This window comes from Archocentrus centrarchus, chromosome 15 (genome assembly GCF_007364275.1).
Source record: "Archocentrus centrarchus isolate MPI-CPG fArcCen1 chromosome 15, fArcCen1, whole genome shotgun sequence".
Classification (NCBI taxonomy): Eukaryota; Metazoa; Chordata; class Actinopteri; order Cichliformes; family Cichlidae; genus Archocentrus; species Archocentrus centrarchus.
Window position 1 is genome coordinate 7,512,967 of NC_044360.1, and position 13,112 is coordinate 7,526,078.

Consider the following 13,112-nt stretch of genomic DNA (forward strand, 5'->3'; position numbering starts at 1 on the left):
TGTAGGAGTCAAGAGTAAAAAGTAACTCCCATCTGCTTTGTCCAGAAAGGGAAACGAACATCTGGGTGTGGAAGCCATTCCCCTCCGGGGACACAGGGGTAGGACAGGGAAATCAGCTGAAAACATCTCCCCCATTGTAACTAACCACGCATCAACAAATGTCTGCAGGGAGTTGATCTATCCGCACTACTATGCACAATATTCACCTTTTATTCATTCAGTGCAAGTCAGTGAACACATTTCACCACCTCTAGCCATTTATTTGTCCTTTACGATGACCGTTTCTGCGAAGGATGGCGTGCGAGCAGCAGCTGCTTCAGTTTTGTCTGTTGTGTTTGTAACCTCATCCTCCTTGTGTGGTGAGAAAAGGGGATAAACACCAGAGGACAGACCGTCTGTTGTCAGCGGGAGGTCTGCTGTTTGTCCACCATCACCGATTGGCTACTGTGTTTTAGCAGGAAGAGGGCACAGGAAAGACATCCGACCTTATCAGCTCAGAAGCATTTATCATACGATGCCCAGAGCTCGACTTATACACTGACAAGCTCACTTACATCCCAACGACAGAAACATTTTGTGACATCTGATTAAAATCTAGCATCTCTGAATGTTTCTGCACATTTTTTTTTTTTTAATTGATTTTAAAATTTCTTGTTAAAATAATGCAGTCAATTTGGAATAAAGTTAAGGACAAATAAAAGTGGAAAAGAGGTGAGCTGCACAGTCATGTTTATGTTCCTGGTTGACAGAATAGATTCATATCATCGTGGAACTGTGGGAGAGGATGGATAAAGTCAATACATGATATGTAAATACACTGATGTGAGAGCTGTTTTGCTGCGCCTCTAAATTTACATACACACACCATACTCCAGTACATCAACAGAACTACAGTGTACTATATATAATGCTTGCTGTGCTGTGTATTAAGCAATTTTAATGATTATTTTCTTTACCATTTGCTTAAGAATGTGCTGCAAAATGTCTTTTTGTGTTGTGTGCACATTTCCCAAAAGCTGTTAAAGTTAACAAGTTAACGATTTGTGACATTTTCACATTTCCACATCACGTCAGCCCATTTCATTGCTCAGCTGGTAATTAGTCAGCCCACGTTCGAAGCTCTTACCGTCTCTTTGTGCGTCTGTAAAGAACTTAGGACTAGGACAGTTTGCTTGTGAGAAAGCTGAAAAATCAAAGAGAAAATGACAAGGAGGTCAGTCACAGGTGATCTCTGAGATGTGGGAAGAAGCAAGTTATAAGCACTTTCAGAGCGCAGTAACGTCCTGGTGATCATTAGAAGTACTTTATCGGTACAGTTTGTTTTATTTGGGAGTTTTTCTCTGACCCTCAGCCATCTCCTTTCTTTCCCCATCTCCTCCAGATCCAACCCTACGATAAGATCGCTGCTCGAGGCCTGCCGGACAGTGTGGCTGAAAGCTTGAACAAACTGGTGGTGGTGAAGCTGAACGGAGGCCTGGGCACCAGCATGGGATGCAAGGGCCCCAAGAGCCTGATCAGTGTCCGCAACGAGAACACCTTCCTGGACCTCACTGTGCAGCAGATTGAGGTACGAAAGCTTTTGAATTTTTTTGGGATGTGCGCAATTCGCATTGCAAGCAGTTGCAGTGACTGCTTGAGTGCTCGACAGGTGATTTCAGAGGTCGTTTGATGAGAGGTAACCTGTCGCCAAACAGGTCTGACTCTGACTGACTGCAATCAGTCTGACAGCAAAGATTGCAGGCAGTCTGAGTCAGTCTGCGCTAATGAGCACAATTCGTCTGCCTCGTGTCTCTTGCCATTAGGGGACTTGACTCAACTAATATTCTGTTTATATTCCTGTATAAAAGCAAGGTTTCCCAGCACCTATGGCATTTTGTAGTTGAATCACCATCCTGCACCATCGTAATATGTAATACTTTAATAGACAGCAAATTACAATGACGTTCTTAAAGTCATTTTTTTTTTCCTACTTCGTTACCTCCGTGCTTCTGTTTAAAACAAAATCAAAATGCAATAATTCAAATATTTTATGGAGAAACACTTAAAATTTTGAGATTCCTGAAATACCTTAAAATTGTAACAAGATAGATTAATTGCCTAAATAATTACAACCGAACAAAGCCTGTAGTAGTAAGAAAAAAACATATAGTGTACATGTAAATACACGTCATAAATAAATGACCCCACGCCAATGGGCCAGTTCATGGTAGGAAACACTTATAAATATTGTAAAGGCTCATTTAAATATATAACTCCACTCAGTCACTTGATGGCTAACAGCTGTGGGGGAAAAAGGACTTTAGTTGTTAAAATTTTAAAGAGACTTTACTAGACAAAGATTAACTGATTAAGATTTATTTTATTGATTTATTTTGATCGCAATAATTGTGATGTGAAAATCTGACAGGGCGGCCCTTATTGCAGTTACATTACTTTGTAGCACAGCAGTTTCGACAATGACAGAATAGAGAGGAAGGTGTGGATATTATTTGAAAGCCTTAAAAGCCTGAAAAGCCAAACCTCAGTGATGAATTTCATTCAGGCACAAGAATCACATAAACTATTAATGGAAACTTAATTTGATAAATGAGAAATGGTGGTTCGGTTGAGGCCAAAGTGATGCTTGTAACCTTAACTTTCTATGTTATTTGAATTTATTCTCATCTCATATTGTTGAAGTAGATTTGGTTTTTTTGGGGGTTTTTTTGTTTGTTTGGTTTTTTACTGGTTTATTTAGTCACTTTAATTATAGCTCTGACACAAACAGCCAACCGGTCTTTCTTCTTAATGAAATTCTTAGCATGGCTGTTGTAGGAGCAGCTGGGTGTCGCTTGCTGATCCGCTGCCACACCAGAGCTCATGATGTGGCTCAGATGATAGTAGACGGAGCAGGAAGTGATGTGTAGCCTGATGCAATACAAACTATCTGCTCTCTGTAGTGTTTGCAGTGTTTTTGATGTTTCTTACTTTATTATCCCCAGCTAGGAAAAAAAAGAGAGACTTTAGATGATTCACAGGAGAAAAAATTGCCTCTGCCTTTTCCACCCTGATGCAGCTTGCGTATCGTCCTCCAGGCACAAGCCTCTCAGACTTCATGTAGCCATGTGCTTTTCCGAACCAGAGCTGAGGGTCTTTTGAAAGGAGTTGAGTGTAAAATCTCAGGGGAGTTGCTGGCGATTGGCCGGGAAACAGAGACGGCGTGTGTGCTGGAGGAGGGGAGTTTGTGCGCTTATTTGGAACTGATCCTACCTTATTTCAGCAGCACTCCTAATCCTTTAATTTATTTATGTAAATTTACATAAATTAGACAGTAATCACACCATCACATGTTCAAGCAGCATTTTTAGGAGGCTGTAGGAAGAAAAGTTAAATGTTTAAATGCGTTTTGAGGTAGTTGTGGCCCTTGGTATGAAATCTGCAATGAGTAAGATTTAAGTGTTTTACAGGATTGTGGAACTGAGTGTAACAGGGATGTTGTATGTCTGTGGCATATTTCTGGGTTTCATAACAGTCTCATGGGACACTCCTCTCCTCCTGGCACACTGCTCCCTGTGTCAGAGTCCCTGCTCTCCATTTTCTGCTTGGGTCTGGTCAGATTACTTGCCGGCTGAATCAACCTATTGAGAAAGGAAAAATGGATACCGCACAAACACACTCACGGCCCCTCTTAACCAGGTCCTCCTGTGAGAGAACGCCCCTCTCAGCCACCCCGCTGACTCATGCATTTTTAATTTATTGCTGAAACATGTACAGGTTCACGGAGAGTGGACATTAAAAAAAAGGTTGGACAAAATTCAGACTCAGGCGCCGCCTGGCTGCTGAAGATTTACAGATTTCACCTGAGCAGCTGCCTCAATAGCAGATCTGTCAAGTTAGCCAGTTTCAGTTAAAGTGTGAAAGACTGAAGCTGTGAAGAGTGACTGTTTAAGTCATGTATGTAAGTGATGTTAAAGGTATTCAATATCAGAGAGTAACAGGAGCACTTTTGTTCTGGAGCCGACACTCAAATGTCTTCAAGAAACTTGAGTATTATCAAAGTTTGGAGAGGATCAAAGCCTCCAGGCAGGTATTTTGAAACTCTTATCTAAATGAACAGGTGGAGAGCCAAATCTTTACCTTCAATTGTTACTGGGACATAAAAACTACATGTACAGAATAACCAGTTAAATCAAGCTTTAAAAGGCTGCTAAATTTAAAACAAGAATGGAGGAATAAGATTTAAAACCTTTTTTCATCACATTTGCTTCTTCGGTACATTCATACAGTTTCACAACATTATGGCTTTAATGGCTGCAGACACGATCGGCACATCTACAGCCGTTAACAAAGGTAGGGCGGGTCATCCACTGATCAAGGTCGGTGAATTGAACTCTGGCTCTTGCAGCCTGCACGTTGAAGTTTCCTTTGGCAAGATATCAAACCCGAAATTTCCTCTGATACAGCCATCAGAGTGTGATTGATTCAAAGAGTGCTAAAAGTGCATAAAATAAAGTATTGTGTGAATGTGGCTTGTAGTAGAATTGATTTGAGAGCTCAGTAAGATTAGGAAAGTGCTTTATAAATACCAGCCCATAAGCTTATTTCAAGTACTGAACAAAAGCCATGAAAATTATGGCTACGCTTAGTCAAGAAAAACTTGTACAGTAATCATAGACTGACTGCTGCCACACAACACATGTCAGTAACACAACATGGTTGGCTCGTAAGCTTTCTGTTTCAGGTATTGATAGGCTCTTTGGGGACCGGTGCAGGACAACCACAATCTCTAGTGTTTCGATTGAGGATTCACTGAGCGCTGTGTCTAATCCATGTCTCCAAACAAGGACCAGGGAGGTCTTTGCAACTAAAGCTTGTATGTAGCAGGTATTTTACAGGCTCTTCTTGCCAGTGAGTTAATTCGCTGTATGACAGAAAAATAATCAGCAGAAATTTCGATTAGTGAGCAGGCCAAAAATGGGTTTAAATATAGGCACTGTTGCATCCAGCTGTTAAGTCACTATAGTTGCAAGACTCCCAGTATTCCTTTTTATAAAAGTTTTAATAAATGCATAGATGGATGCAGTAATAAACAGATTCCTCAGAGAGGGGCTCTGAGGATTATTAGAAATCCATTAGATGCATTATCCCTCTTTGTCTCTGTAAACCCATACTGCCAACATAGTGAAAGACATGGAAAAGAAAATGGAGTTTAGTCACCCAGTGTGTTATTTTGTGTGTGAGCAGTAGGAATGGCACACCATTTAAATGCATAGGAAGCTTAAACACAGAGCATTTACTCACTTATTTAACTCAGAAATGAGACATCAGTGTTTGTTACAAGCCGTGTAAAGTTCAAGGCCAGCCAACACCCATCCTGGTAAATAAATGGAAATATGACGTTCTCGCTTGAGTTCAGAAAAGTCCAGTCATCCGCCGTGTCTGTCACAGGCTGTAAATCCAGCTCTTTAGTAACTTCCTCACGTCATCTTGGCCCCACTGATTCATACCCCACGTCTCATATTTGTCCTCATCCTCCACCTCCTCTACTCACTTTAATTTTCTCTTATCTCAGTAAAAAAAATAAAAAAGACTGCTTCCTAGTCTCCTCAGGTATGTTACCTTTTTTGTATTCATTCTAATCACACAGTCAAGGTACAGAAACACTGTTTGAAAACTAAGGTGAGAATTTTCATTTTGTGTTGTTGTGTGATTTGGAAATTCAAATGTTTTGGTACTGTTGAGGGCAGTTTCATTCCTTTTTTTTTTTTTTTTTTACAGATTCCAAGTTCTACCACAACACACTTTAATTTGTATTTAAATGCAGATTTGAAAACAGTGACCAAAAAAAAGTGAACTTTTGGGTTTTATATGCCGTTATATTCAAAATAATTTGAATACAAAGTACATTTCCACAAATCCAAACATAAAACCCCCGCAAAACTATTTTAAGATTGGCTGATCTCCTCTTTAAGGCTGTCTCCCTGTGTACATCTTGACTACCACTCAGGTGTCCTCCCTAAATTTGGTTTGGCCACAGTGGAGGAGATTTAGAGGTGCAAGTGGTCAGAACAAAACTTCCGTCATCCAAAACAGCAGCTGGCCTGGAAGTGGTCCAGAGGTGCACAAGGAGACAACCTTGAAGGCCAGATCAGCTAATTTTACATTAATTATGGTTTTTGCCTTTTAGAGGCAGAGTTGCTCCGGTCTGCATGTCCGTGAAAAAGTAACTGAACCCCCAAATTTCCCTGAAGTGCATACAATAAAGCTTCATATAAATGTGTGTGTAAATGGATGAATGTGGCTTGCAGTGCGGAAGTGGTTTGAGTGCTCTTTCAGAGTAGAAATATTATGTAAATAGCAGTACAGTTATCATTTATCTTACATGTCCCTGAAAAGTAAAGGCATAAAAAAGAAAATGCATACCTGCATAAACATGTTCCGTGTTACTCTGCATGTATATATGCATACTGTCGATAAATAGATGCATACAAAGCTGTTAATGCAAAAAAATGTGACATACAGAGTATAATTTTATTTGCCCATAAAAAGCCCAAATGTTGTTTCCTTCCTCATTTAATTTTATCAGTGTCAGATGAGGTAACATTACTTGCATAAGATCACATAGTCGTTTGGTTTTTGATAAGGTAAAAAGCTCAAACTGAAAAGATGCACGAAGTCTTTCAGCCTCTTCACAGAATCCTCCTCCACACCTGACTCCAGTCAGGATTTTTTTTTTGTATTGTTCATTTATTAATTTCCACTGATTTTTCTGAGCTAAAAGGCATATTTACTATCTGAGCATTCTTTGGGATTCTTGACATTTTTCTCAGTCTGCACTGTCTCTGATTTTAACATTGTTAGCCTCTTAATAGGCACTGTTAAGAAGCACTTTGAAGACTGTCTGCTGCCTACTTCTCTTTAGTTATTCTTTATTGCATAAATAAGGATAAATGTTGCTTCTGTTTATACCCTTTGTTTTTAACACCCCACAGCACCTGAACAAGACTTACAACACAGACGTCCCCCTGGTCCTCATGAACTCTTTCAACACAGATGAAGACACAAAGAAAATCCTGCAGAAGTACACACACCACCGGGTCAAGATACACACCTTTAATCAAAGCAGGTGAGAAAGCCTGATACTAATACAATGTCCTGTTGAGTAACAGTGAGCCCAGTGCAAACACCCCCTGACGCAGTGAGATATACTGCATATGAACCGGTGCCAAGGGGAATCAGAGGTTATTTTTCTGTCAAATACTAAAGAAGCAATGTGAGACAAAGGCGCACAAATCTGTATGCATACTTGCAGAGTTACAAAAAAAAACCAACAATACAAAGTTGGCAGTATTGAACCTCCTGAATGAACTCATCTGACCCCTTAAAATGAACTGCTGAGTGGTGCTTCTGCTTCGGAGCTCAAACTGTCAAGAATAGACAGGAAGTGTCATTTGATGTATGGAAAAGGCTTTTAATATTTAATGCCCTGGTGTCTCCAGTTTGTCAGTCAAGTAGAACTTGCTTTTTGCTATTTCCCTTGAATTATTTATATAATTCTTGTATGTTCTGTGTGCGTCAAGTAGTGCACTACAAAGCATTCTGGGAGGGTAGCTGGAGGATTCAGTGGCAGCGGAGAAAAAGTGGTTGAATGGTTTACATGTCAATCAACAGGAGAACAAAGAAGTCGGTGACCAAGGCCACGACAGGAATTCATAAAAGGCAAATTAAATTCATCTTCAGAGTTGTGTTATCTCATGTTCCAGTTAATAGAGGGGAAAAAACTACTTGCCTAAGATGCAAAGCAAATCCAAAACTTTTATAGTCACTTAAATTAAGGTTTGTGCAAATAAGACTTCTTGGTCATGTGATCAAATTTAGAGCAGTATAAATAAAATCAAACATGAAGTCATGACTCAGACTCATCCTGATAGATTAGCTGATCTCAGTGCTAGCCATTATCAGTTGATTGCTCAGCTGATCCCCCTCACGAATGGCTGTACCCGCTAGCAAACTACGATGATAGCGATCGATAGGTTTTCATTAAATAACTTGCCAGGTTAATGCCATCTATGTCAGCACAGGCCACTTTTGCAAAAGAGATTCTTAATAAAGAGATTAAATGGAGTCTGTTCATATTTAACAAAACTGGAAGTGGTATGAGTGGTAAGCTGTTACCACCAGAAGAGGCAATATTTCTAACTCAGACTATGTTCCACCTTTTAAGTAAGGTTTTGCTTATACACAATATGGACAAAAGTATTGCTCCACTCTGGTTAATCTTTGAATTTTGGTGTTTTTAATCACATCGCCACAGATGTATAAAATCACGCTGCCTGCCTTTTGTGAAAGAATGGGTCATTCTGAAGAGCTCACTGAATCAGAGTGTGGGACTGTAATAGGATACCTCTGTTGCAACATGTTGGTTTGTGAAATTTCTTCCCTCCTAGATATTCCACAATCAACAGCAACTGGTGTTATTGCATAGGAACCATGGCAACTCGGCAACAAAGTGGCAGACCATGTAACGTTGCAGAGCACTGAGGTGCATATTGTGTAAAAGTCACAACACTGACTGACTCAATAACTGTAGAGTTCAAGACCTCCTCTAGCAGTAAATGGACTGGTTCTTATATAGTACTTTTCTACTCTACTTTGAGCCCTCAAAGCACTTCATTTGACACACCCCATTCACCCATTCACACACATTCAGACAAGCATTTCTTTCTATGGCTAAGTGCTTTCTATGAAACATTCACACACATTCATACTTCAACGGTTGCAGCGGAGAGCAACTTGGGATCAGTATCTTGCCCAAGGATACTTTGACATGCAGACTAGAGCAGCCAGGAATCAAACCACCAACCTTCCGATTAGTAGGTGACCTGCTCTGCCTCCTGAGCTACGGCCACCCCACCAACATCAGCACAAAAAGTGTGTGCCAGGAGCTTCCTGGCATGTGAAGGTGACCCAGGACCTTTGTCCATATAGTGTAATTAATTGTCTAATAGTCTCACTAATAAAGGGACAGTCTGCATGCTAATGAAGTACTTTTTAATAGTGAGCGTATATATGAATTAATGGAAAGTCGCTGTGCTTGTTTCAGAAACAGCTTCTTTTTTTTTTTTTTTTTTAATATATAGCCATGTAAACAGACAGTGCACACACAGTTCTAGCTTACCAGATTTGTGTATCTTCTTTGAAGTGAAACTGAACTCATCAAAAAAAATCTGCCAACTTCCCCAAGGCAGTAAGAGAAATGTTTGACAAAATCCAGTCATGTAGATACATTAATCTTTAAAAAATATATATGTATATTTGGTTTTAGGAGATTTAGTTTTGCTAGACAATGCAATTATCCCTTGAATCAGTCCTCTAAAGGTACTTGGAGAAGTCAAGCTGATGTAAAAATGATGGTTTCAATATATTTTTTTTTAAACTGCATAATGAATTCATTCAGTATGTTAAAGCCTTTAAAACTTCATCGTGACTAAGTAAGAAAAGAGACTCCCACATCATTAGATCATTGAATAAATCAATCCAAATAATTTCTTTGTGACGTGTCTTTTTTTTTTGTTTTGGTCCTTCTGAGGAAGCAAGAGTCCAAGAGAGGAGGGACATTTTTGTGGAAGTAACAAAATGTTCTCAGACTTGGTTTTAATACGACATGAATCCTTTGAAGTGTATGAACCTTTATCATCTTCCCAGAGCAGTCAGCTAGAATTAATCTTCCATTAAATTGGCCTTGGTGCCTCCACCCTGCAGCTCCTCATACCTGACCAGCTCCTCTGCACTCTGAAACTTCCTCAAAAAGTGCTAAAAACACAGGCAGCTCCCACTCAGTGGGGCTTCTCACCATGAGGTTTGTTAACTCAACCTGACGCGGATCCTTCGTAGAAGCCCTTTGATCAGTTTAATGCACACAGCCGTCGTAGCTTGGACTCTTTGGCATGTTGCCTTCTCTGCCTTCTTGGAAAAAGCTAAAAAGTTTGCTTGTACTTGGAGCTGTTTGAAGTGCGGGCAGTGACATGAAAAAGAGAAATTTAGATGGCACTTGGCATGCTGCTTTGGTGCAGAGTTTCCAAGGATTTACGTCAAATGTGGAGCAAAAAAGGATTTCACACTTTTTGTTTTGTCTTTGTGGTGTTTCTCTGCTTAACAGTCTGAGATTCACAGCTCTGGAGCTCCACAGATAAATGAGTCAACAAGCTTTTTTTTTTTTTTTTTTTTTTCCTTGAATGTATATTACGAGTTGCATAAGGACAGATTTTAACCACATCAACAGAAGAGAAGGAAGTGCTTTATAGAAAGTCATCAAAATAAATATTTATCACACGTAACATGTATTAATCTGTTATAAAAGGTGCAGTCGTAAAGTTCAAACACAGCTAGAATGACCCTGAATTAAATTGTATTTTATCCTGTTTAACAGTTGTTTTAAAGCTGCAGCAGCAAGTACTAATGTTGTAAGATTTTTATTAATAGATCAAATTGCATGTAAGGAGCTGCGTAGCATTTTTCAGCTCATTTTTATTTTACAACTGCCAAATTTTACTGTTTTTTGATAAGACCGACTCACTACTTAATTTCAAATGGCCAAAAAACTAATTCACACAGACTTGGAGTAAATCTTAATTTAGTCCTCTCTAAACTGAATATGTTGTAATATGTTTTTAATGTGCTTTTAATTTTGCTCTAATTTTACATACCAGTTTAATTATATCAATTTAATCTGTTTTTTTAGCGCGGTGATCTAATACCGAGCCGTCCGTCACCTTTTTGTTAAATTTGCTGCTCCTCGGTCATTTATATTTGAAATCTTCTGAAACTTGGCACAAGTTAAAACCAATCAAAAACGTAGTGGTGGCTCGTGTTGTGGACTTCTTTTTTTTTTTTTTTTTTTTCTTCGTCCAGGTACCCTCGCATCAACAGAGAGTCTCTCCTTCCCGTGTCCACAACCTTGAGCATGACTGGACAAAATGCAGAGTGCTGGTACCCTCCTGGTCACGGCGACATCTACGCCAGCTTCTACAACTCAGGCCTGTTGGATCAGCTGATCGCTGAGGGCAAGGAGTACATCTTTGTGTCCAACATCGACAATCTGGGAGCCACCGTCGACCTCCACATCCTGCACCACCTGGTCAGCCAGCCCAACGGCAAACGCTGCGAGTTCATCATGGAGGTGACGGATAAGACCCGTGCTGATGTGAAGGTATGATGAGGAGGTTTCTAAATGTAATGAGAAATAATTAAGGTTATTTTATTGTAGATGTGAAATTATGATTTATCTTTGTTGCGTAAACAAGGACATAAAATATTTTTGTGCTAATGTAGCCAAAAGACAGAACAGTATACTGCATTTTATCACGTGCAGTAAATAGAGCGATTCAGGGGTTTGTGCAGAATGAGTTCCTCTCATAGTTTCTCACTTTCCGCCGTGACATCATTTCTGTCGCTCTCTGCTCTCGTCCCAGTACGATGGGCGTGAATGGAATCTGTCCCTGTGACTTTTCATTGAAACAGCTTTCACCAAACTTAAACTGTTTCATGCCCACAAACCACAAATGTTTTTACTAATTTGAGTGAACAGAGCCTTTAATTCTTTTCGTGTCTAAATGGAAATATGTAATCTTAGTGTTACTGAGCTCAATATATGTATCTGAGTTAGTTGTAGATTTCTGAATGGTTAAATAACCCTGTGCGTTCTCACTGTTATCGGTTTACATTTTGGAGGGCTGGTTTGTATTGTTGGTGGTTATTGTGTTACATTTCAGTGTAACCAAAGAAAATACCAGCTGGAAGGTTTTTTGTGTCGTTCGCCGAGAGGCAGGGAGACACCGGGGGATCATTTTTCTACTTTTTGTCCATCTGTCTGTCCATCAAGCTTTCAGTATCTCAGTAAATATGCAACATATTGACTTCAGATTTGGAGGATAGATACATACTGAAGAGTACAAGGACCATAATCCTGCCTCCTCTTATACAGGAGTTATTGCTCTTTGTTTACTATAGAATTAGCCTGTTGATGTGCAAAGAGGGTCATGTGTTTAGTAGCTGGGGGCATATCTCATTTATCGTGTCCTTTTAATCACTGTCATCAATCTTTCGATCTTTCATTCGTCTCTCAGCTGTCTCATCTCTGTATTTCCTATGTCAGATATCTTTAATCAATACTGAATCAAATAAATTTCATGTATAAAATATTGACAGTTCTACACAGTACCCAATTATTTACTGTAAAAATCTATTCATAAATATACTTTCTGACGAGCCTTTGGGCAGCGACACGTTTTCTTTGGAACATTTGTGTGTGTGTGTGTGTGTGTGTGTGTGTGTGTGTGTGTGTGTGTTGGTGTGTGTGTGTGTGTGTGTGTGTTTGTTTTGTTTTTTTTAACCCTTATAAAACATTTTTAGTTTCCTAAAACTATGAGTAGTTTCTCAGGTGTGTAAAAATGCTGCCTGTGATTTCCAGGGTGGCACGCTGATCCAGTATGAAGGGAAGCTGCGTCTGCTGGAGATCGCACAGGTGCCCAAAGCCCATGTGGACGAATTCAAGTCGGTTTCGAAGTTCAAGATCTTCAACACCAACAACCTGTGGATCTCTCTGGCTGCTATTAAGAGGCTGCAGGAGCAGAATGCAATGGACATGGAGATCATCGTGAACCCCAAGGTGAGTGAAGAGGAGCCCCACATAAGGCACACTGAAGTACAGAGTAATTTACCATTTACTGCAAATGCAGCTTACAGTGATTCAGCATCTGATGAGAGTAAATGAACAGTGAAAACAAAGGTAAATAAACTAATTTAACATTTTTGATCATCCCAGACTGTCACTGTAGCCTGCTCAGCTCCTCTACATGTCATTCACCCACATTTCTGTGATACTGTGAAATATTTCAAATAATTAAAATCATGCAGAACCAGGAGCCCTGCAACGGCTTACAGACAGACCTCACTGTTTGAAACTATGTTTAATATGAGCATCCACTATTGTAACAGTATATACGTGAGAGGAAATAAAAGCATAGTTAGTGCTTTAATATCCTCTGCTGAATGAGATGAGCTAAGGATTTGGTCCTCACTGAGAGATAATAATTCACCCACCAACAGCAGCTGCTGCAGCAACTGGGACACAC

At 39.7% G+C, this 13,112-nt stretch overlaps 1 protein-coding gene across 2 annotated transcripts in view; it reads left to right on the forward strand.

Moving 5' to 3' along the window:
* The window catches only part of ugp2b (UDP-glucose pyrophosphorylase 2b), a 44,934-nt gene that overhangs the window by 22,624 nt on the left and 9,198 nt on the right, over window positions 1-13,112 (forward strand). For both annotated transcript variants that reach the window (XM_030747489.1, XM_030747488.1), the window contains exons 4-7: window positions 1,382-1,567; window positions 6,972-7,105; window positions 10,891-11,188; window positions 12,449-12,646. In XM_030747489.1, coding sequence (XP_030603349.1) covers window positions 1,382-1,567; window positions 6,972-7,105; window positions 10,891-11,188; window positions 12,449-12,646 — 816 coding nt within the window. The remainder of the gene's footprint in view (window positions 1-1,381; window positions 1,568-6,971; window positions 7,106-10,890; window positions 11,189-12,448; window positions 12,647-13,112) is intronic.